The following is a 25052-nucleotide window of genomic DNA, read 5'->3' as shown; positions in this document are numbered from 1 at the left end:
AAGATACAGTATGTTTCCGCGTATAAGACGACCCCTGGGTATAAGACGACCCCTATTTTTTTGAACCCAAAATTAAGAAATCAATATTTTAAACACCAAACAGAACAACTTTGATATTTTAGTGAATGTTCAAAGCACCGGCACTGGCACAGCAACCTGGGGTAGCGTGCCCCACCAGGAACTAAGATCGGCCAAAGTTGTTGAGTGTTTTTTTTGAGAGATTGCCCAAGCCTGGCACCTGGGAGGCACAGTGGCTCTGGCGGTTCCGGCAGCTTGTTCACAGCAGCCACAGGAATTGTAAGTAGTGTTTTCTTTAACCCCTGTGCATTCACCATCCATGTATAACACAACCCGCATTTTTTTAAAAGCAAAAAACATTGTCTTATGCACTGCAAAATACGGTAACTCTTTTATGCCTACAATACAATTATCCACAGATGTTTAACCAGAATATGAACCAATGACTTTATGGCAGGACACATACAACTTTATTTTCAAGTGGGTCTCATACCCATGGTTCATCAAATCCAGTATACTGTCTCCAACTGTGGCTAAAATCAGGTGCTTCAGGAAGTTTTAACAGCATGGAATGGGAGAGGGTAATGGAATTCTCTATCCAATGCTATTTAGTCCTAGTTATTTAACTCAAAGCTACGTTAGCATTTAACATTACGAACGTCCTGTATGACTGCTCCCAGCAAAAGTATACAGTACTGTGCTTGGAAAATTTAATCACCTCTCCCCCTGTCCTTCCAGCTGCTGGAGAATGCAACTTTAAACCAGCCCTGGAAGGTTCACAGCTGAGTGTTTATTTCTCCCCAGAAGGACATATAGAGTGGCAGAATCATAATCTCCTATCTGGCTTTGTCTTTCCCACATGTAAACGAAACATTTGCAGAGCCCTGTACAATGGCACTTGCCTGCTCTTCCGTGATCTATGGAGTATCCTTTCTCTTCCTCCCCACTGAGCGCAGCTGTGTGGCTGTTGCCAGTGAACAGCTAAAAGGAGCTACAAGGGGGCACAGCCCAGGTTAAGGCTGAAGAGGGCTAAAGTCCTCCCAGTGCGGAATGACAAGGAGAGGGAGGTTCTGCAAGTCTTAACAGTGAACTTTGAGACCTTACACTGTTGCGTTTTCTTTCCTAAGTGCCGAGTGTATTCATAAAGTAAACACTGAGGGCAGGAATGATGAAGCCAAAGCACAGCTTTGTGGTGGTTTCCTGGGAAAGAAGAGCCGGGAGCTATTCAGGCTGGGAAGGACAGGTGCACAGCACATGCTCAACTCAGGCAGAACAGCAGACTAGGAAGCCTTGAAGTGCATGCATATCATCACAGAGCCTCCCAGGACTTATCTGGCAGCCATTTTCCTGGTACTTTCAGAGGCAATCCTTGCCATGGCTTCTGGCCCTCTGTGCTTTCTTTTCTCAGGGCGAGTCAAAAAGCAATTTAGCCAGTAGCGCTGGATGGTACACCAGGGTGTTCTCTGCTTATCTGGGAGTCCCGGAAAACAGGTGGAAAGATGTGTCAGAGTTTCTCATGTTGACCTTGTACCTTCCCACATATTAATTGCATCACATTTGAATAAGCCAGGGTTCTTTGTAGTTCCTGGAGATCAAGGCTGCCTGTGCTTTGCATGTCAAGACACCTGGCAAGTCTCATTTACAATCAGGGGTGGGGAAACTCAGGCTGAGACACTGAATATGGTCCTCAGGCCTTTCTATAAAGCCCTTAAGACTCTCCCAAGCCCCTTCCCAGACCACAATCTTCACTGGCCCTGCTCTGTGCCCTCCTTCAACACACTGGCCTGGAGTGTGATAATGCCTCTTACTTTCTAAGATAAAGAAAGTGTGGTGGCTGTACACACTTAGCATTTTATTTTAGAATCAATGGATATGGAGTACAGTTGTACCTTGGTTGTTGAACGCCTTGGTACTTGTCCGTTTTGGCTCCTGAATGCCGCAAACCAGGAAGTAAGTGTTCCGGTTTGTGAACGTTTTTGGGAAGCAGAACGTCCGACGCAGCTTCTGCAGCTTCCGATTGAGTGCAGGAAGCTCCTGCAGCCAATCAGAAGCCACGCCTTGGTCGGTGAACATTTTCGGAAGTTGAACGGACTTCCGGAATAGATTCCGTTCGACAACCAAGTTATGGCTGTACTTGTATTTTCTATGTAGTCCTCACACAATCTATGCCTATTTCATATTTTTCTTCCCTAAAAAATGCTCACTGAGAAAGTGGCTTCATTCCAAAAACAAAAGCTCATTGCAGATCCACAATGCATTACCTCGTAGTGAGTCCATTTTACAAAAGATGTAAAGTTAAGGGACCACTGGACAGTTAAGACCAGTCAAAGGCGACTATGGGGTGTGGCACTCATCTCGCTTTTCAGGCCAAGAGAGCAGGCGTTTGTCCACAGACAGCTTTCTGGGTCATGTGACCAGCAGGACTAAATCGCTTCTGGTGCAAGAGAACACCGTGAGGGAAACCAGAGCACACAGAAATGCCGTTTACCTTCCCGCTGTAGCGGTACCTATTTATCTACCTGCACTGGTGTACTTTCGAACCTCTGAACGGAATGCAGCCGGCTGTACAAAACAGATGGTCACATCTGTTGCTCCACCCACTTTTGCCTCCATCCATCCTCATCCACCAATAGAATGAGGCTACCCACAGGGTTACCATGACTGCCCCTGGACTGAAAAGCAGTCCTCATTTGCCAGTGCCCAAAACAAAGCTATCGTTAGAAGGTGCTCCCCAAATTAAAAGCCGGGGGGGGGGGTTGCTTTTTAGCCAGAATATACATGATAAAAAAACAATGACAATGAGCACTAGCCTCAGTTTCTTTTCTAAGCTTCATCTTCTCCCGAGTCATGACTGCTGGTGAAAACGCTGAATTTTTCTAGTATAGTAACACAAGTAATACCGTAGCACCGGTAACAAATATTTGGGAGATATAAATGAAGTTATCAGAGCACAGCAGACGTATCTTCAGGGTGTTTCTCAAAAGATATACACATGATTAGTGCTCACAGCCGTTCTGGGAGTTGGGCACACATTATTCTGGACCAACCTCACACAAAGATTGAGACCACCTGATAATTTCAGTAGCCAGATGTGGGTGACACAGGGCCAAACTGAGCTACTACCTAGGCAGGTTTTTGGAAATGCATTACAGGGACTCTTACTCCAATCTACCGTCCCCACTAAAAATGCCACCTTGGATTGTTTTTCATTTCCTGCCCATAGCTAGTTGCTTCCTCAATTAAAAAGGCTTCTTGATCAGGCACAGGCAAACTCGGCCATCCAGATGTTTTGGGAGTACAACTCCCATCATCCCTACCTAACAGGAACAGTGGTCAGGGATGATGGGAATTGTACTCCCAAAACATCTGGAGGGCCGAGTTTGCCTATGCCTGTTCTTGATCTTATCATATCAGGAGGAGGTCTTCATTCAACATTCCAATCTGATGCACAACTTTCTACATGCAGTGTTTCAAAAAATAAATAAATGACTCCATATGACTCCTAAAGAGGTACAGCCCAGATTTCTACCACTCAAATCGACCACATCATTCCGCCCTGTGTATATAATGGTTACAATCAGGGCTTTTTTCAGCCAGAACTCACTGGATTTGTTCTGGTATCTCTCAGGTGGGCACCATTGTCATTATAACAGAACAAGGGAGGTGTTCATGGTGAGTTTTGGCACCTCTGCTCCCCCCCCCTTCCACCAGTCCTACTTCCAATAACAGAATGCCCTGAAGTGCTTGAACAGCATGTGGAAAGCCCACACAGAGAGATCGCTTCTGTTTTCTATATCTTCTGTTGGATCTCTGGACAACTTCGAAGTACGACCATCTCCACTATCCTTCATTGCTGCAAGCAATAACTTGCTAACTTGCCTTGCCTTGGGACTCTTGTCTAAAACGTACGTGCCGAGAATACCCATGTCACACACAATCCCTCCAATAAAACCTTATAGCAGAAAAGTATATTACCTATCGCATTGCCAATTGTCAGTAACCCTATTACCTGGTATTGCCTCCTCTTATGAGCCAGTGGTCTAGAGACGAGCATAGCCACACCAAACCGCATCAGGGTCTTCTTCAACCTTTGGTACCGTTTCCTGAAGGTTACAAAGAAAAGGGGAAGTCAGGAAACAAGAGACAACTGTGGGAATGTGGTGGTTTTGGTGGGGAACCACCACTGAAACTTTCTAGCCAGTCCCACTGAAATCAGTACACATGATTGCACCAGGACTGAATGGAGTTTGGCCTTTCATTTAATGCTAAAAACAGTTCAGTTCTGTGGCCTTCAAGCATTCCAACAGCACTACAACCTTTGCACTTTCTGACCTTGCCAGGTAACCCTGGAAATGAGCCTGGATGACCAAGGCCTTCTCCTTGAAGACCTGGAACCGCCTACGGTTGATGAGGCCTCTGAGATTGCGTTGAAGGGTAACAATCGCCCAGCTCAGCTTTTGATTCCATCTTCTCTCTAGCATCTGCCTCGCTTTTTCCTTCAAGAACACCTGGGCGGGGAAAGGAGGCAATAAAGAACATTGTTATTTAATATTAATAGCCCTAATATTACATATGCCCAAGTCTTCAATGACCAATTTGTCAAAGACTATGCAAATAAATGCATCCAGTGGGCGTTTATTTCATATTTACTTTCTTTCTCCAGTCGAGCATGAAGAGTTGCTGAGGCTCAGTATATATATTTGATTTATACCAAAATATTTATTTTATCAGTTATCAATTAAAAGAGCCCATTTAGGCTAACCACCTTTTCCAGCCTAAGGACAGCATTCCTTTTGGGCAACTTCGGAAGGACCACATGCCAATGGTAAAAGTGGGTAGAGCAACAAATGTTCATTTTATCTCTGTACAGTTAGTTCTAACACACACACACACACACACACACACACACACACACCCTCTATCCTCCATTCAGGTAAGTAAGAGCCACTATCAGAGTGTAAGGACACATTACAGGCAAAAACATTTGGGTCAGTGAAGGGTATGGCCTGACACAGAGTCCTGGAGGGCCAAAATTGGTCCCCAAGTCTGCTTTAAGGGGACTCTAATCCAGTTGCCCCTTTGGAATTAAGAGCCTTTGTAGTGTAGTGGCCAGAGTGTTAGACCAGGACCTGGGAGACCAGGGTTCGAATCCTCACTTGGCCACATAAGGGATTAGGCAGCAGTCCTTGGGATGCCCTGAACCCAAGTTGTTAAGGAACTTGTAAGGCCTGGTAGTGTATGAATAGCCAGTGAAAGCTTTCGAGCGCCGGAATTACATGCTGGCAATAGTTGTTGTCTCCATCAACTGTCTATCCGCAGCATTTTGCACCAGGCCAAGGGTAGCCCTGTATAGAGCACAGGGCAATGATAAGAGTCATGAGGTTACCGAGAGAATGCAACCCCCTATGAAACCAACAGCAAGCACACGGCCTTTCATAAGCTGCGGGGAAGAGAAGTGCTAAGGCACACCACCTTGGTGACTCCAATCTGATAGAGCTCCGAGAGATCTCCCACCACCTGTGAAAGCACTACGGCACAGCCATCTCTCTCCTGCAAGGAGTTCTGCCCTCGGCCAGCCAGGACTCCATACCTGAGGAGCAGAAAGGGAACAGAACCATCTGCTAAAACTCCTTCAAGTGCAGGGTGTTACAGAGAAAGGAAGCAAATCCCAGCACTTCTGGAGCCAGGGACAACCTGTCTATTGAGCATTCGTTCTGATTTGTTTGCATGGTGGTCCTATGAAGTTGTTCTACACCGCCTTTATCCCAGGCTTTCCAGTGCATTTTTCCTTACCACAAAGTTCCAGGCTTTTGGAAACCTCCCTCCCCCTCCCCCCCCATTCCCTAAGGTCAGATACCTATGGGACCGCCTTTCCTGGTATGCCTCGCAGAGGACCTTAAGGTCCATAAATAGCAACATCCTAGAGGTCCTGGGCCCTAAGGAAGTCAGATTAGCCTCAACCAGAGCCAGGGCCTTTTCAACACTGGCTCCAACCTGATGGAATGCTCGGTCTCATGAGACCAGGGCCCTGCGGGATCTTTCCACAGGGCCTGTAAGACAGAGTTGTTCCTCTTGGCCTTTGGCTTGGAATCAACTTGATCCCCTCCCCCTCTTTCCTTTTTCCTTCTGTGATGCAACTCCTATTTGGGGACTTCCCTGGCTTTTTTCTGGCCCATGTAGGACCAGTCTGGATAGTTGGCCTTGCTGAAGATTTGATGCTTTTCCCCCCAAACAGTTTTTTTATTTGAGTTTCTACTGAAATGAGGCTGCACTTTAACATTGTATTTTAATCTTGTTTTTAAGTTGTATTTTAATCAATTGTTTCTATACCTGGTGTTAGCCGCCCTGAGCCCGGTCTTGGCTGGGGAGGGCGGGGTATACCGTATTTTCCAGTGTATAAGACAACTGGGCGTATAAGACGACGCCCAACTTTTCCAGTTAAAATATAGAGTTTGGGATACTCTTCCAACGCACACCAAATAAAAATTTAAAAAACATCAGATTTTATTTCAATATGGTAATTTTAATTCAAATGCTTATGACATGCAGGTACTGCCTCTGAGAAGCCGCTTCAAGGAGCCGCCTTTTAGCTTTTAGCTTCCAGGACAGAAAAGTAGTGGGGGCGCTGTTGATCGGCAGCCACTTGGGAGGCTGCAAGGACAAGCCAGCGTGTTTACACAGAAAATGGTAATCTAGGTCCCGCTCACGTGCTCAGAAGTATGCTGCCTGGTTTACTCGAAAGACAGTAAGGGAGAAAAGGCTGCGATCCCTAAATGGAGCCCTGAGGCTGCAAAGCAGAGTTGCAAAACCGTGTGTAATTAATCCAGCCAAGCTAACAGGGAGCTTAGCAGCCGAGCTTCATTCAAAAGGACAGGGCATACAAATCACAGAGGCTGCTGAGGGGAAGAGGGCTTGTGCGTCTTCGCCAGCCTCTTCTTCTGCCTGCTCGCCGGTAAGCCTGACGCTGTCTTCAGCTGCCCAATGCCCACCCGCTTCCCTCGCTCTCCTACCGGCTGGACTCTCCTTCAGCTCCCCTAGGGGAAACACGGTAGCATCGCTTTTAGCTTCCAGGACAGTCCTGGAAGCTAAAAGCAATGCTAGCAAACCCTGGCAAAGCACCCTAGCTTCCTCCGCCAGTGCCTATAAGACAACACCTGGCGTATAAGACGATCCCCGACTTTTGAGAAGATTTTCCTGGGTTAAAAAGTCGTCTTATACGCTGGAAAATACAGTAAATAAAATTTATTATTATTATTATTATTATTATTATTATTATTATTATTATGAAGAGTCTGTGGAGAATGTCCAAATGTAGGATCAGCTGCTGTACCTTTTGAGTATGGCTCCTATAGCCTGGAATAACACCCAATTTCGACCCTGGAAGTCTTCTCCAATTAGTATTCTAAAACTTTTGAAGTTGGCTGCAACAGTCACTATGTTTTATTGCTCCAACTGTTTGGTTTGGCATGCTTGATTTACTATCGTTATTGCATCTTAAATTGTTATTATGTTATTGGTGTGCCTTTCTTTTACAACGCTGTGTTAAAATAGGAGGAGGGACAAGTAACAGGCTTACCTGATTAGGAAATGGCGGAATGGAAGGCGGATGGGATAGCCTTCTTTCCTGATGCATATGGCCTCCAAAATCCCAGAATGCCTTAGCTGAGAAGCCACGTATTCAGTATCAAAGATGTTTGGCACCTGAAGTTTAAAGGGAATGGTCTCAATTAGCCAAATAAAGAAGGGAACAAGGACAAGACACAGAAAGACCGCTGGAAAGAACCAGTGCCTTGCCAGCTCCCACCACAAATGACACCTGTGATCCCCGGGCTTGTCCACATCGGAACAACATGTGGATATTCCTGTGCTGCCCTGGACATTTCCCCTCTTTAATTGGAGGTCTTTTCCCAATTCCGACTTTCCAAAGATTTTAAAGGAAAAACACATTTAAAGTGTGGTGGGGGGAGGTCAAGGACAACACTGGGGTGGGGAGGACATCTATGGACACCCCTGCATTAAAGGGTAAGCAGGCTAATGCAAATCCATGGCTACCCAAATGGCTTGTGCCAGACCAGCCTAAGTCTATGTAGAGTAAGACGCCAGCCCTTCTTAGGTGTTATAGTCCACATGATTACTATTTCCTGGGTGGCTGAGATTTTGCATACATGAGAGGGAATATTGGTACAAGACCTGCAATGAGCAAAACAGTTTCTCATCTAGCTTCCAAATATACGTAATTTGATGCTGTTTCGAGCAGAGGAATTAGATGGACATCTAAAGCATCCTTTGTTTTTACAGCAAGTTTCTAGCTTGTTTCTAGCCATCAGAATACGTGGGGTGGGCTGCCAAAACATTAAAGTGCTCAGGAGCAGACCTTCTGGTAATTGGACAAGCATCCATGGAACTGCTAATGGCGAAAATTAATGGGACGCTGTAGTTCAGCAACATCTGGAGACCCAGAGGTTCCCAACACCTGGGTTAGAGCATGTTTTCACAGAATCATAGAATTGCAGAGGTGGGAAGGACCATGAGGGTCATTTAGCTCAACCCTCTGCAATGTAGGAATCTTTAGCCCAACGTGAGGCTTGAACCCGTGACTGTGAGATTAAGAGTCCCATGCTCTGAGCTATCCTTGAATGAGCATGTGTATGGAAGAACTTTTCATTGATTTGCATAACTTAGCCAGGGCATTGACTTAGTAGCATCTCAAAGACAGCCTCAGGTACAGATCAGCCCTGCAAAGACAAAGTCTTACCTTTTTGGAATTAGGTTTGATGCACCGAACAAAGAAAATGTGGCTCCTGTAGGATAGAGAGAAAAGAAGTAAAGTGCATCCATTTTAAAGCAGCATGAGATGTGGCTCCAAACTGATTCTCCATCTTGAGAACCACAGCCCACTGAATGGGTGATCTGCATCTCACTCTCTGGCCCCGCCTTCCCACAGGCTCACACTCTGTGCTGTGAGGCGGCAACACAAATTGGTGGTGGCACCACCACATTCCCTCACCTGTCTAGTTTAGCTGTGAGATCTTGCAAGGAGTGCTGGAATCTAGACACTAATGTAGAAGCTTGATGCATCGGCCCTTGGGCTCTAGTTCCACTTCCCGGTTCTCTCTGGTTCATCTGCTGTTCCTTCACTTTCTCAAAAAGATGGGACACCAGCTTCGGAGAGGTGGACAAAAGAAACCAAAGCTTCAAAATAAACTTAGAACATTTAGTTGAAACGTTAGCATGGAGAAGGACCAGCTCCCTCCATACTCCGCCAATGGAAAAAGCAAAGGGCAGTTTTCAAACAACCCAACAGACCAACAATTAAAATAAAACTTTATTATAGCCTCTTAGAACAGATGTCCTTTACAATAAAAAGGTAAAGGTAAAGGACCCCTGACAATGAAGTCCAGTCATGAACAACTCTGGGGTTGTGGCGCTCATCTTGCTTTACTGGCCAAGGGAGCCGATGTTTGTCCGCAGACAGTTTTCCAGGTCATGTGGCCAGCATGACTAAGCCGCTTCTGGTGAAACCACGGAAACGGCGTTTACCTTCCTGCTGGAGCGGTACCTATTTATCTACTTGCACTTTGATGTGCTTTCGAACTGCTAGGTTGGCAACAGCTGGGACCAAGCAACAGGAGTTCACCCTGTCATGGGGATTCAAAACACCGACCTTCCGATCAGCAAGCCCAAGAGGCTCAGTGGTTTAGAACACAGCGCCACCCGTGTGACATCCTTTACATAAGGTTCTACAATTACATAGTATCCTTTATATATAAAAGTTTGATCAGCCAATGCTGCTTATGCAGAAGATGGAACTATAGCTCCAGGTGCTTGCACCAGTTATAAAATAAATCTAAAAATAAACCAACTCCTCTCTAAAACAAATAAACAAAACAGAGCTATCTTGGAACAAGGGAGTGTCATGTGAAAGCATATACACCTCAGGAATGATTTTTCTATTCACCAGGAAACTGGCATACAATTAAGTGTCTCTTGATGTTTACCAGTACCACAGCACAAAGAAATTAGTATCAGACAGAGCTCTAAGTCTCTTGACTGTAAGATCATAGGAATAGTCTGCACTGCAGAAGCATAATAATTAACCCAAACTATTTGACTGTACCTTGTGGTGGCTGTGGGAAAATATCTCCAGGACCTCTGGGCGTAACAGATCGTGGTTTTTATTCAGAAACTTGTGGACCTGTAAAGCCAAATTCCACATCACTCTCATTTGTTTTTAAAAACTATGTTAGCAGAGCTTCTGAGGCTGCAATCCAATACTCATTTTCCCGCTTACCTAGGAGTAAACTCCACTGAAGTCCATCAATGGGACTTCTAAGTAGACATGTTCAGGAGTGCACTGTGAATCTCCTGTCAGTATAGCTCTTAGTTTACTTCCAATCCTGATTTCCAGCCTTTTCTGAGGAAGTTCTTCAGCCCCAACTCTTGACTTGTTTTTGCAGATTAGAAAACAGGATAGCTGCCTGCGAAGCTGGAGGTCCACTATCCAGTCTAATAAACAATTTTGCCCAACCCAAATCTAGTAATAATAAGCAAGTCATAATTTCAGTTCTATTCCTCCCCCCCCAAAAAAAATTGTCTAGCCCTTCTTTTTCTAAAGAACCATTCAATACAATGGACAGCGTTCAAGTAAGTTGTTGCATACCAGAAACGGGTTACTACTCTCACAATGGGACTTCCCCCTCCATTGTCCCCTAAATCTGCTCTGGAGGGTTGGAGGAAAACCAAGAACAGATTTAGGGAAAGAAGACAGGGGGAGTCTTACTAAGCGAGTGGACCTCGTTTGGTGTATGCATATCCCATTTAGCGCTACATAGAATTCTACTCTAGATAACAGATTGGAAGAGGACAAATTGAAAGAGCAGTATGCACGTTTAGAAGGCACTTTGAGACCATTAAATTTGGGTTTGCAAAACTGGGACCAATCCAGAGTGAAGAGACTGATACATCCAGGGCTCTTCCTTTGGATTACTAGCAGTAAAGTGGCACTTATGTATGCTGCCATCAAGAACCTCTCCAGATGAAGTTGTGGCAAATGGACATGTCCTACTTCAGGCACAGGCAAACTCCGGCCCTCCAGATGTTTGGGACTACAATTCCCATCATCCCTAGCTAACAGGACCAGTGGTCAGGGGTGATGGGAATTGTAGTCCCAAACATCTGGAGGGCCGGAGTTTGCCTATGCCTGTCTTATTTGCTTGGGTGAGCAAAAATTGCCTTTGTGCTGCTTGAGCTAGGCAAACAAGTGGGCACCACAGTTCAAGAAGGATACTGACAAGCTGGAACGTGTCCAGAAGAGGGCAACCAAAATGGTCAAAGGCCTGGAAACGATGCCTTATGAGGAACGGCTTAGGGAGCTGGGTATGTTTAGCCTGGAGAAGAGAAGGTTAAGGGGTGATATGATAGCCATGTTCAAATATATAAAAGGATGTCTATATATAGAGGAGGGGGAAAGGTTGTTTTCTGCTGCTCGAGAAGCGGGCACGGGGCAATGGATTCAAACTACAAGAAAGAAGATTCCACCTAAACATTAGGAAGAACTTCCTGACAAGTGAGAGCTGTTCGGCAGTGGAATTTGCTACCAAGGAGTGTGGTGGAGTCTCCTTCTTTGGAGGTCTTTAAGCAGAGGCTTGACAGCCATCTGTCAGGAATGCTTTGATGGTGTTTCCTGCTTGGCAGGGGGTTGGACTGGATGGCCCTTGTGGTCTCTTCCAACTCTATGATTCTATGATTCTAAGTGCAGGTTAAATAGGGAAAGCAGGGAATGTTGCAGGGGAGCAGGCCCCTATATACCTGGTAGGTAACTGGTCCTGCATAATGCTGCACAGTGAAGACAGGCAAAGGCATCTTCGGCTTGACATACCAAGGACTGTTGGCATGATGGTAATGGCACTTCTGCAAGAAGGTGTGGTCTGTGGCCTGGATAGGAGATAAAACACTCACACACAGCAAAATAACAACTAGAAGTTGGGCATTTAGGCTATACCTTTCAAGAACATTTGGAAGAACAATCCCCACCCCCCCCCACCCCAAAAAAGAATGCTGGGCAATGCAGTTTAGCCCTCACAGAGTTGGCATGTACTTTATATGTAAAGGTAAAGTTAAAGGGACCCCTGACCATTAGGTCCAGTCACGGACGACTCTAGGGTTGCGACGCTCATCTTGCTTTACTGGCCGAGGGAGCCGACGTACAGCTTCCAGGTCATGAGGCCAGATGACTAAGCCACCTCTGGTGAACCAGAGCAGCGCACAGAAACGCTGTTTACCTTCCCGCCGGAGCGGTACCTATTTATCTACTTGCATTTGATGAACCTTCGAACTGCTAGGTTGGTAGGAGCAGGGACCGAGCAACGGGAGCTCACCCCGTCACGTGGATTCGAACCACCAACCTTCAGATCAGCAAGCCCTAGGCTCTGTGGTTTAACCCACAGCACCACTCGTGTCCCACTTTATATGTACTATAGTGCATATGCAGCCATTGTGTCACAACCCCATGATGGGGAACTGTCTATCAGCCAAGATTTGGCAGGTATCCTCACTTTTGACTTTCAGGCATCTCTTCAATACTTTTTTTATGCTGACAGGTCTATGCTGCTGTTTGAAGTTGATTTGACTGGCCAGTGATTGTTGCAAACCACCCTGATATGGCAGTGTATAAACTGTGGTAGAGAGATGCTTTTATAAATAAAAACAAACAAATACTGATCAACCACATCCTTAGTAGCATGTGGAGGTATTTTTCATGTTTAGGGATCCAGACCCACAGATAAACCAATTTGCTTGTTGTCATGCCATATCAATAGGACATGGGGTTCCCACTGTGGTCCATGGACCAGGTGGCTCATGGAGTGCCTGTGAAAAACACTTAGAATTTGAATTCTGGTAATACAATATAAGAAATAAAAGAAGCAACAAAATACAATAAAAATCATATCAGCATCCAGCACAGAGCATTACATTTGGCAGGGGGGAAAAATATTACATGGCCCACCAAAATCCTCAGTGATTTTCAAGTGGTCAGTGGGAGGAAAAAGGTTTGGGAACCACTGTTATATGATACATGTACAATCTTATATTTAAGGGATTCTTAGTGCTAAACTTATATTAGTTCCCCCATCTGGTACCAAGTACTGGACTGCTGCAAAGTAAAAAGACAGTCTAATCCTGTTTGCCACTTCTTTATTCTCTCTACAGGAAAGGGAGATGTTCGTGCTAATTCTGGAGAAAGGGAGTGCACTGCTTGCTCAGCAGGGTGACACCAAGGGTCAGCATGGCCTGGCATCTGCCAAGGGCTCACACCACAGTAAGGGGGCCTACTGGAAGGAGCCCTCTGGACCTGCAGCAGTGAGGAAGCAGACTCACTGGAGGGAGGGTGTCTTGCCCAAGGCAACTCTCCTAAACCTGGATCTAACACCGGGCAGAGTGTGTGTGAAAATCAAGAGTCCTCAGAACAGAAGCTTCCATTGGAGGAAAGTTGTCTGAATCCCTGCAACAAATGAATACCAGCTGAGCAGTCAGAATTATCTAGAAAGCCTGGAATGCGAATATTTATTAAAGAATGCCCATAGCTGTTCTATTTTATCATGCCTGCCAACTTTCAACTCTTTTTTTGGGGGGGGGGGCAGATGGTCATCTCAAGAGAATTGGAAAATGCCTTCAAAATAGGCCAAATGACTAGACAACTGCACCAACACACACTCAATTTACATGATTAAGGCTTCTGCCAGAAGAACACCTGGCTTTGGAGATTGTCATGTAGGAATCTATTAAATTTGGCAAAAGCAAGTTGGTCAACCCCGCGCCTTGGCACACATGCTTGCAAACACATATTTGGAACAGCATATGCCTGTGTTGAATGCCCATAACACACAAACTTGGTAGGGAACAACCCACTCAGGGCTCTCTGATGCGCGTCTGCTGGTTTTTAGAAATGAGTGTTGTACATACTTTGTGTGTTTGCTGTGGTACGCAGACGCCCATGTGTCACCCATGTACATGCAGCAAATCTGATTAACTGCTCTTGTCAAACTTTCTCTCTCTCTCTCTGTTGCTCACCAGATCTAGGTATAACCTACCTCTTGTAACACTTCCAACAAAATCCAGTGTAAGAAAAATAACATTCTGAGGAAGAGGCACTCATGAACCCTCTTTGAGAGCACCCATTTTGGGATAGGGTGCTACGAACCACCCGTCACAAAAATACCCCCGGATCCGACATGCAAATATGAAAGGGATTTCTAATGAACTCCTGACCTGTGATAGTAAAGTCTGGTCGTCCAGGATGCACATAATCCCATGGGGCTTTGCAGCTATCAGATCTAGGCAGGACTCGCTTGGTATCTTGGACACAGGACTCCAGATGAGGTCTTCTTCTGCATACTCCTCCTAGTGGTCAAAGATAATTCAAACAAAGCCTGCATCCATAATATCAAATGTGTCATTCTGTAAACCAGAGCTTTCCAAACTGTGTGCCGTGACACATTAGTGCGCCGGCTGCAGTGTGTAGGTGTGTCGCATGAACGCTCCCCACACTCCTCCTGGGGCTGGAAAGGAGTTATAGTTTGGCCTTCGGTTTGCTAGTAAAACTGAATTACTTTGTCGCAAAATGATGCATTTCTAAAAAGTGCGTGACCAACATTAAAAGTTTGGAAAGCTCTGCTGTAAACTATTCCTTAATCTATGGTTCGGGTATCTTTCCCCCACAATACATACAAAAACACACCCTTTGTATAAAACATTTGCATGAAATGTAGGAAGCTATGAGAAGACTGGTTGATAAGGAGGACTCTTTTCATGATTCAATGATGCTGGCTGGAGGCAGCTGTATACATATCAAGTCTTTGTGCCTTTATTCCAAGTGTTCACAAACTATGCATGAAATTGGCCCCAACCAGCCACAATGAATCATGCAAACAGGTTAAGGATTCACACCCACAAATGCATCGTGATTTTTTTCTTTATCAGCTTGTCTTTTCAAAGCTGAAGAGCAATAACACAAAGCTGCCTCTGTGCAATGTAATGGTTCCCTCTTTTGCTCCTGGACAAGTTGTGCACCGAACCTACATGTGCCTAGCTCTATATTTTACCTCCTCTTGGGTGATGACTATTCTGCTGAAGAACTGCTGGAGGTGTTCATTGGCAAAGTTAATGCACAGCTGCTCCAGGCTGTTCACCCCAAGATCCTGTGGATACAAAGAAAGACACAGACCTCTTTTGCTTCTGGTACACAAAGTCCACAAGGAAAGTGGCAAGTGGCACCTTGCATGAAGAAGAAAATGTCAACAGACCCTCATGGTCTCAGCATATAGCGCTAACCAATTTTAATGGCTGAGACTTGGTAGGACTCTTGCCTACAACCTGCTGGCCGTTACGGTAGTTTTGCCCTGGAATTACTACAAGTTTAGGGATCTAAGAGACAGTCCACATGCACTTCCTCTCCACTGCACTGTTCTTTCTGCTGGCAGCTGGGCATTTGAATTTCCCAAATTTTCCTAAGTGAGAAGACAGTATAGAGAGAAAGTGGTATGTATCATACGTGCATTTTGTAGCAAAAGGAACCATCCGTCAGTACTATTTTAGAACTATAGAGGTGTGGAGAGGGAGAAGCAAAACTGCTCTGACCTAAATACTAAATACTTGTGGGGAGGGTATGCCACATAGCGGCCAGAGACAAGCCTTCATGAGTGCTCATTCAACCAATCATAACCAGATCTCTGGAAGTGCTGCTGCCCATTGTGTCCCAGACCTTCAAACTGACAATGCTCCCAATTTCGTGTGGCTGCTTTGCAGACGATTCCAATGCCTTACATGCTAACTGATCCTACATAGCAAATATCAAGGGAGGCTGCATGGGAAAGCACCTCCCATCATATTTTCCACAAGCAACTTCAAGAAGACTTGTCGTCAGCATTCATTCATGCATACACTAACACAGGGCAAAAACACAAAGCTGCCCTCAAAGACACTGTAAAGTAAACGCAGGAAATGACCTCAAAGCCATATATGTCAACAATGCCAACAGTGCTGTCCATTTCCAACGGGGCCAGCCATTCATTGATTTTCATCAGCAGCCACTCAAAAAGCAGGGAATACAAAACTTTGGCGATTGCATCCCTGAAGAAGCGGAGAGAGGGCCATTTTATTTTTAAAGGGAAAAAAACCCAGAAAATATTATTATTTGGATGAAAAGCTAGCAGACAGATAAAAGCAATGAAGGTTACCTGGCATCTATAGCACTTTCTACTGACAACGGAGTGAATATCCGGTCATAACATGTTTCCTGGGGAGAGAGAAATGTTAGATATAGAGACTGGTGGCATTTTAATGTCTCAAAATGGGAGCTTTGGGGCAATTTCAATCACTTTGTAAAATAAAGATTTCTGCTCGGGAGTCTTTGGATTACAAAAGCTCTAATATGACTCTGCATCTCTGTTCATTCTTCTCATCTGCAGGCATTCATGCTTGTATCCATATAAACTGATATAATCAGCACCAAGATGAAAAACATGCACTCCTTTCCACCTTGTTTTGAAAATACCGTATTTACTCAAGTCTAATGCACCATCAAATCTAGCAAGTGCTTTTCACATTATTTTGCTTTATTGGCTAGAACCAAATTAAACATGCTTAATGCGAGTGAAGGCTTAAACCTGTACCAAACCAAAATTCCAATTTGACTGTTTGATTCTGCTCCAGCTAGGAAATTCAAGGAGTTTATTTGTTTTCCTAAAGACATTTACATCGACATATTAAAAAAAAATCCCTTCCAGTAGCACCTTAGAGATCAACTAAGTTTCTTCTTGGTATGAGCTTTCGTGTGCATGCACACTTCTTCAGACACACTGAAACAGAAGTCACCAGATCCTATATGTAGTGAGAGGGTGGGGAGGGGTATTACTCAGAAGGGTGGTGGGAATGGGTCAATGGCTGATAGGTGAGGTAAACCTGTTGACGGCTGTTAACGACTGCAATTGGCCTTGCAGGAAAAAGCAAGGGGTGCTGAATTGCAACTTATCACCAAACTGAAAACCATGGAGAGACCTGGTCTGAATAGAGACATTGGATTCTTATCTCATTATACATGACAAAGCTATCTTTAGCCATCTCACCCCTGGCTTTTTCCTGCAAGGCCAATTGCAGTCGTTAACAGTCGTTAACAGGTTTACCTCACCTATCGGCCATTGACCCATTCCCACCACCCTTCTGAGTAATACCCCTCCCCACCCTCTCACTATATACAGGATCTGGTGACTTCTATTTCAGTGTATCTGAAGAAGTGTGCATGCACACGAAAGCTCATACCAAAAACAAACTTAGTTGGTCTTTAAGGGCACAAGGAGAAGGCGACGACAGAAGACGAGATGGTTGGACGGTGTTCTCGAGGCTTAACATGAGTCTGACCAAACTGTGGGAGGCAGTGAAAGACAGGCACACCTGGCGTGCTCTGGTCCATGGGGTCATGAAGATTCGAACACGGCTGAATGACTGAACAACAACAAAGGTCCTACTGGAAGGAATTTTTTTATTTTTTATTTTGTTTCGACTATGGCAGACCAACACGGCTACCTACCTATATATAAAAAAAACAGTGTTTGCAGGATAGGACAGTCCTACGAATGTACAATAGATGGCACAGTGGAACCAGCTAGCAGTAGACATTCTTTTCTGACCCCACTGCAGATAAGCGACGGGGAAGGCAGGCAGATAGGTACTTGTATCTTGTTTCCACTCTTAACAACGCAATCCATGTCACTTAAACACAAAATCCTCCTTTGTGAAAAACATGATGAGAAGAAGCAAGACGTGCCAACAATAGAAAGAGATGCTTACAGTCACTCGGTGGGTGATGGCCCTTTGAAGAAGATCTGCCGAAATATGCAGCAAACTGGCAACGATCTGGATTTCCGTTTCACTGGGGATGAGTGCAAACTCAGAGGATTCTTTCTAGATGGCAAAGAGAGAGGAAGATATGAAACGAGGACATTATTTGCACCAAAATTTCAATCCTTAAGACATCCAAGAACACAGACAGCACTGTGCAATGTACAGGTGGTCATTTCACAGGGTGTCAGTATTCCTAAAACTCTTAAGATCTTCCTTAGTTTTGGATTAGGTTACCTAAATCATCATCATCTTTTGCAAATGCCTTAACTGGAGATTAGAACACATTGGGTCTTTTTTGAGCATTCATTCCAGTTTGTCTGTGGGGTGGTTAGGTGACAATAAGCACCTGTCTTGATCTGCAGGCATTATGTATCTTCCTGTGGTTAACAATTATTTAATCCCACACTTTTCAGTACATTTCTTTGTCAGTTTCCAAACTGCAAAAAGTCTGTTTCTTTTTTTTCTTTTTTTTTAAAGTGGATTTGTTGCACTAGAGCCCTTTAATGCACTTTTAACTGTGCAAACCTAAGGTGTTTGGTTAGCTCTAGAACCGCCCCCCTGCTGCCACACACAAAATACTGACTGTTCAGAGGCACCCTAAATGGAAAAAAAATGTCCTAGGGCCATATCCACTGGGCTCAGGTGGTATTGCCAATGACACCTTGAATTTGCAAAGATGCAACATACCTCACAGGATGTAAAACAGATGTTTCCCAACTGCAGTATGCCAGCGAGCATTGCCCAGATGGAGTTCAGCTGGTCACTGGAGAGACCTATCATCTGGAGAGCCTTAATCAAGACCAGAAAATCCTGATCATCCCGCTTTCCTGGAAGCTCACACACTCGGCCCTGGGAGAGTCAACACAAGTTCACATGGTTAGGAATGAACTTGCATTGGGAATACTTACGCTTCCTGGTAGGAAGCCCATAGATTTTTGTGAATGTGGAGCTATTTTCAAAGTACATGCAAGGTTAGACCTGGGCTGCCAACATATTCTACAATGTGAACTAGGCCCATTGAAGGGTTTCCAAGTCCACTTAGCTCTAGCCCAAGCAGCAGAATTTGTTCTAATGTAATGAGCACCTCACATTAAATTGCCTTCCACACAAGTAAAGCACCAATGGCAGAGACCTATTCATCCACCTGGGAAGGGTTGTTGGAACAACAGTGTCTTCAATTGTTTCCAGAAAGTGCAAGAGCAAGAGCAGCCACCCTAAAGCCCTGCTTCAAGTTACTTTGGAGCTTCTGAACTCTTTGGAACAGGAGGAAGAGGTTCTCCCACAGACTGCAGTGACCTACTGGGTTTATAAGTGGCGTATTGTAGAATGGGTATACAACTATTCCACATCCTTCCTCTTCTGGTCTGTTAAAGCTTCTGAATTCTGAAAGAGCTAAAAACTGTCTTCTTTTGGATGCCATTCCACAGCCAGGATTATGTAGGTATAGAGTGAATTTCTTGGGGGAGTTGTTTTGGTTTGTTACTTTTGTATGCATTTTGTTTCAGCTGGTCCTGTGATCCTCAGATGAAGGGCGGTATGGAAATTTTTAACAACAACACACCATAATATTTTTCTGGTTTTCCTCCTCTAAAAGCCCTGTTTTTTGTTTTTTGAGGATCAGCTAAAAGTTTTGCAGCTTTTTTGCAAAGGGAAAAGCCCTGGGGTTTTTTTAGGATCAGCTAAATGTTTTGCAGCTTTTTTTTGCAAAGGGAGAAAAGCAAAGCTCCTTTTGCAAAAGGGGAAAAGCAAATAGGAAAAGCCCCATTTTAATGGGGTTCGACTCACATTTCTGAAAAATCTTAAGGAAAGGGAGCAGTTTCTACTGTTTCCAGACAGATAATCTAATCAGCCAGTCACATGTCCTCGGGAAACAAACAACCTCCCTCTGCAGCACATTCAACAAAGGAGGGCGGGGCTGAAAGGGAGCCAGGACTCTTATCTCTCTTCCGATCTCCAGCTGATCAGCTGCTGAACGGGTCCTTTCAACACCCCCTTTTCTCTTTGTAAAATAAAAAGCACAATCTGCTTTTGGCCCCTGGGCAATTTAGCTCCAGGGACCACCATTCGCTCCATAAGACACACAGGTATTTCCCCTTACTTTTTAGGAGGAAAAAAGTGTGTCTTGTGGAGCGAAAAATACGGTATTTACTTGCCTGGTTTAGATAAAAGTAAGTCTCTGCCTCTTGCAGGTAAAGTTCCTCTTTTTGTCCTACTGGAAGACCATACAGCAGCTCATAAAACACATGAAAGCTCCTTTCACCTCGGCCCTAAAAAACAAAGAGGCGGTAACCCTTGCAGTTCCACACCATGGGAGGAATTTAACATACTGCAATTGCAATTGTTCTGTCATCTCAGGCTTTTTCGCTTGCCAGACAGAACAATCCTCCTTCTCCTCCCCCCTGCACTTTTCTGGAGGTTCTTCTGACTCCACTGAGTCAATATCAGGGGGTGCACAAGGGGAGGGGTGGAAGCCCCGTTGCACTACCGGTAGTTATCAGGACTCAAGTTGAATCCCACTCCATACATTTAAAGCACGTCCAACACACATTTAAAGAGTCCTGGGAACAGCAGCTTTCCCTTCTTGGAGGGCCAATCCCTAGACAGGGAACTAAGTAGAGGGCTTTCTCAGTAGTGGCGCCCACCCTATGGAACACCCTCTTATCAGATGTCAAGGAAATAAACAACTATCTGACTTTGAGAAGGCAACCCTGTTTAGGGAAGTTTTTTTTTTTTACTGTTTGATGTTTTATCGTGTTTTTAATATTCTGTTGGGAGCCACCCAGAGTGACTGGGGAAACCCAGCCAGATGAGCATGGTATAAATAATAAAGTATTATTATTACAGCCACCTTAACAAACTACAGCTCTCAGGCTACTTTAGGGGAAGTCATGGATGTGCTATCAGTGTACAGGTGAAACTCGAAAAATTTGAATATCATGGAAAAGTCCATTTATGTAAGCAATTGTTTTCATTAGCTACTGGAGTTTAATATATGAGATAGACTCATGACATGCAAAGCGAGATGTGTCAAGCCTTTCTTTGTTAGAATTGTGATGATTATGGCGTACAGCTGATGAAAACCCCAAAGTTGAAATTGTTAATTTGGGGTTCTCATCAGCTGTACGCCATAATCATCACAATTCTAACAAACAAAGGCTTGACACATCTCGCTTTGCATGTCATGAGTCTATCTCATATATTAGTTTCACCTTTTAAGTTGAATTACTGAAAGAAATGAACCTTTCCACGATATTCTAATTTTTCGAGTTTCACCTGTATAGTGTGGATCAGAGTCGTTCGCTTTAACAGGAATATACTACTTGGGAGAAAAAAAGTTGCTGACTGCCAGCAGTTTTCTGAGATTTTAAAATGAACTGTACAGATGGTGGACACAGTGATTGTAGGATACTACTGACTGATGTCTAACTTCACTGATAATCCACATTTATAGACCCCCCCCCCCCAAAAAAACCTCTTAGTTTGCAAGGTGATTCTGTAGACCTTCCCACATGGAGCTGCAGCTTTTGCTCAAGAGGATGTGACTTCCCACACCATGTGTAGGTGGTAAAGCCCAGGGTAAATGAGAAATACCAAAAGCAACTACAAACAACTAGCACAAACTCAGGTCTCTACAAATCCTGTTCCCAACCCCCACCCCATTCCCTTTTACCCAAAAAACTCTTCCCTATGTGGGTTTGCAGGTCACACATGAAAGTGGGATTAGTTAAATATAATTGTGTGTCTCATGCACACAGGTAATTTATCGGCCATCTGACATGCAAGAACACTTTTGTCCTTACCTGAAAAACAACTCTGGACTTCTCCAAAAGGTACTGAGAGATGGACGTACCCACCATAAATCCGCTATGAGGAAGAGATTCCAGTAAGACGTTTTATTTTCTACCCTGACTATAGACTTTATGGAGTGGGAGGTCTTGTTCAGTAATTTAATGCAAGGCAATTTTTTGAACACTCACCACTGAAGAAATAAGGCATTTAGAGGTTTAGTAGCATTCTTAAAACACAGGCTCCTGCTCCCCAAACTAACGGTGATTTGTGGAAAACACTGAAATCCCATGGAAAAGTATCTGACAGTGGTCTTTTGATTCAAATAATAGCTGAGGAATACTGACAACTGGCGCCTGAATACTAATTTATATGAAATATAATAAATTCTCTTTAAAAAAATATGAATACTAATTTGGAATTTCAAAGCTGTGGGAGTTTAGAGCTCCCAATTCTATATCAACCAAACCAGCTGACTCTCAAATCCCTCTAATTGTTTGAAATGCACAGTGAGACTCGGTCAATAAAAGCATGACATACAAATTAAGGCACACGGTAGATTTTATGTGAGAAAAACTAAAGATGAATCTGTTGTTACTGCAACAGTCTCTTTTACACAATAAATTAAGAAGTGCTGTCATCTGCCAAGAGGCACCAGCTTGTAGACCAGAGCTGATTTGCACACTATTTCTTAACGGATTTACAATAAGTCAGAAATGGTGGACATCTGGCCCTCCTGTTGTTGTTGGATTCCAACTCCCATCTACCCCAGCCAGAACATCCAAAGGTCAGGGATGATGGGAACTAGAGTCTAACATCATCTGGAGGGCCAAGAGTTTTGCCATTCCTGAGGTAAGCCGTATCAGCTCCATGCCTCCTGCTGCTGGAAGGGAATCTGTCTCCTTTCCCTTGCTCTGGGTGGAGCCCAAGAGAACCAGTCTCTCACTGGAAACGATCCGAGAACAGCCTCTCATGCAACAGAGGCAGGCTGCGCTCAAGGCTCCTTGGTGTGTCAGTACGGTTCTTAAGAGCAGACAATCGTTCCTCAAACAGCAAAGAGAAGCTGACTGGAATCCCTTGGAATCTATCCCAAGCATGTGAACATGAGCCAACAGGAATCATTGATAAGGCTATATCCTCCATTAACACATCTAACTAGCTTTACACGTTCGGTAAGTTTTAAAAAATATGTTGTTCCTAATAAAGTTATTACCTTACTGTTGACTTTGCATCCCACCCCCCAATCTATGCCTTTTCTGTTTCAAACAGGAATATTAATTTCTCTTTTTTTACTTACTGTCTCAGGTGGACACGCAAGAACTTTCCAAAGCGGCTAGAGTTGTCATTTAAGATGGTCTTTGCATTTCCAAAACTTTCCAGGATGGGTAACACATCAGATGGCTGTAAGGACAAGGACAATATTAATATTAAAGCTGCCACCTTATTTTTTTTTAACCAATCAATCAATAACATAACATTACTTTTAGTACAATCTTATGGGTCCCATTGAGTTCAATGGTGGTTATTCCCAGGGTAGGCGAATATAAAATTCTAATTAATCCATTACAAATTTGTATGTATTTGTATGGAAGCATTATCCACAGATTTCACTAAGATTTTTATTTTCAGACAAAGCATTTAGTATTCGGGTTGCAACATGCACTAATTGTGCTCAATGACAATATAACTTCTGAACATCTTACTGCCACTAAATAAATGTTAAATAATAATACACATACTTGCTTTATCCCATGGCTTTCTTGCCTTTGGTATAGCCTGGACAAATAGAGGATGATCGCTTTGGCAGTTTCAGTCTTTCCCGAGCCACTGTGTCCACTGGAAAACATTAAAAAGGGAGGTGTAATGCAAAGATTGGCACTGTTATTTAGGTTGCTAGAACACATTCTTCACCAGTACAGTTTATCACCAGTTGAACTGGGTTTCCCCCCTTTTAAATAAATAAATATAATATCCAGTTAAGATTCCATTGTCCATTGCTTATTATAAATAGTAACAAAGAAGAAAATCATTTGTCAGCTAAAAAGGAAAACAAAAACAAAAAAACAACTTGCATGGAAATATAACCACTAATATATATTACCATGTTTCAAAGTAACTGGGGTTTCAAATGTTAAGTATTTTCAGCAAAACATTTTGATTTCCCATGGTCTTTGACTTGAGGGTTCTTACCCACTCCTGGTTTGGTGCCTGACAGAAGGTGGATCACATCAGTGGCAATGGCATTACACAAATATATGGTGAAAAATCTAAAAGGGGGTCCCCCAAACACATGGTTTGGCTAAAGGACGGTGTCGGGTCTGAAAAGACTGCTGGAAGCTCTAGAGAAACAAACCTCAGTGGTGTTAATGGCCACCCAAATCAATAGGTTTGATCATAAGGGGCAAGCAGTTCGTCCATAAAATAAAGCCATGCAGAAAACCAACTGTGGGAGATTTTTTTCTCCATGCACCAAGATTCCCACATACTGTCCTAACATGAGATGCATATTTGGAAGATGGATATGATGCTCTTGAACACACCCAATGCTGTCAAGTCATATCGAAAACACTAATTCCTTCCCTCCTGTCCCAATGAAAGAATGTGCCAGAATTCAGGGATCAGCAATTTTTTTCAGCGGGGGGCCGGTCCACTGTCCCTCAGACCTTGTGGGGGACCGGACTATGGTTTTTTTTGGGGGGGGGAGAGAATAAATTCCTATGCCCCACAAATAACCCAGAGATGCATTTAAAATAAAAGGACATATTCTACTCATGTAAAAACATGCTGATTCCCAGGCCGTCCGCGGGCTGGATTTAGAAGGCAATTGGGCCGAATCCGGCCCCCCAGGCCTTAGTTTGCCTACCCATGTGCTAGATGGACTCACAAGGCCAAGCAGGTGGCTTGTCTATTTGCCCTCTGTATTATATGGATGCAGATTAGCTGCAGAAGCAGCAGAATCCTGAAGAAGAGAGCAAGAGTGAAAGCTCAACAACACAATGCTGCATATTTCTACTCGGAAGTAAGTCCCACTGAATTCAATTGCTTACTTCCAGGAAAGCACCCAAGAAACATGGCCTGAATAGCGCCCCTAACCACACTTGAGCCTCTCTTGCATCAGTGCAGAAGACGCAATAGGGAGACGGAGAATAAATCTCAGACAATCTGAGGAAAGGTGCCTTTATCTATCTCTTACCTGAGGACAATGCACTGCTCTTTCTCTGAGCTCTGAGAGAAGGCATATGCCATTTCTGTGATGGCAAATATATGTCTGGAAGGGGACCAAAAGAAATGGAGGGGGGGGAGAGAGAGAGAGAGAGAGAGAGAGAGAGAGAGAGAGAGAGAGAAGAAAA

The 25052-nt window shown here is 44.1% G+C and overlaps 2 protein-coding genes across 2 annotated transcripts in view; both read right to left on the bottom strand.

The window, feature by feature from the left end:
• Positions 1 to 14414, bottom strand: part of MYO15B (myosin XVB) — a 65540-nt gene extending 51126 nt beyond the window's left edge. The window contains exons 1-9 of the mRNA XM_033136200.1: positions 14287 to 14414; positions 11827 to 11952; positions 10136 to 10213; positions 9026 to 9180; positions 8774 to 8819; positions 7595 to 7719; positions 5491 to 5608; positions 4351 to 4526; positions 4028 to 4121 (exon numbers count right to left, since the gene is read on the bottom strand). Coding sequence (XP_032992091.1) covers positions 4028 to 4121; positions 4351 to 4526; positions 5491 to 5608; positions 7595 to 7719; positions 8774 to 8819; positions 9026 to 9180; positions 10136 to 10213; positions 11827 to 11952; positions 14287 to 14322 — 954 coding nt within the window. The 5' untranslated portion in view covers positions 14323 to 14414. The remainder of the gene's footprint in view (positions 1 to 4027; positions 4122 to 4350; positions 4527 to 5490; positions 5609 to 7594; positions 7720 to 8773; positions 8820 to 9025; positions 9181 to 10135; positions 10214 to 11826; positions 11953 to 14286) is intronic.
• Positions 14415 to 17781: 3367 nt separating this feature from the next.
• Positions 17782 to 21801, bottom strand: LOC117039122 (unconventional myosin-XV-like). Its single transcript, XM_033136188.1, has 4 exons — positions 21717 to 21801; positions 20070 to 20183; positions 18604 to 18765; positions 17782 to 17976 (listed from the first exon to the last, which is right to left on the bottom strand). Exons 1-4 carry the CDS (start codon positions 21771 to 21773, stop codon positions 17782 to 17784), a joined length of 528 nt encoding a protein of 175 aa, XP_032992079.1. The 5' UTR covers positions 21774 to 21801.
• Positions 21802 to 25052: the final 3251 nt, after the last annotated feature.

The sequence above is a fragment of the Lacerta agilis genome, chromosome 2, assembly GCF_009819535.1.
Source record: "Lacerta agilis isolate rLacAgi1 chromosome 2, rLacAgi1.pri, whole genome shotgun sequence".
Classification (NCBI taxonomy): Eukaryota; Metazoa; Chordata; class Lepidosauria; order Squamata; family Lacertidae; genus Lacerta; species Lacerta agilis.
The sequence above is the reverse complement of the archived record's forward strand: the minus strand, read 5'-3'. Positions and strand labels throughout refer to the sequence as shown.

Bases quoted from the DNA above. Each gene is read 5' to 3' on its own strand.
- LOC117039122 (XM_033136188.1), bottom strand. From the start codon at position 21,773: ATGGTGGGTACGTCCATCTCTCAGTACCTTTTGGAGAAGTCCAGAGTT. The intron at 18,766-20,069 runs GCAAGTAAATAC...TGACTCTCCCAG, and splicing joins CTTACTTTTATCTAAACCAG to GGCCGAGTGTGTGAGCTTCC. The intron at 17,977-18,603 runs GTATGTTGCATC...TTTGCCATCTAG, and splicing joins TCTGTTTTACATCCTGTGAG to AAAGAATCCTCTGAGTTTGC.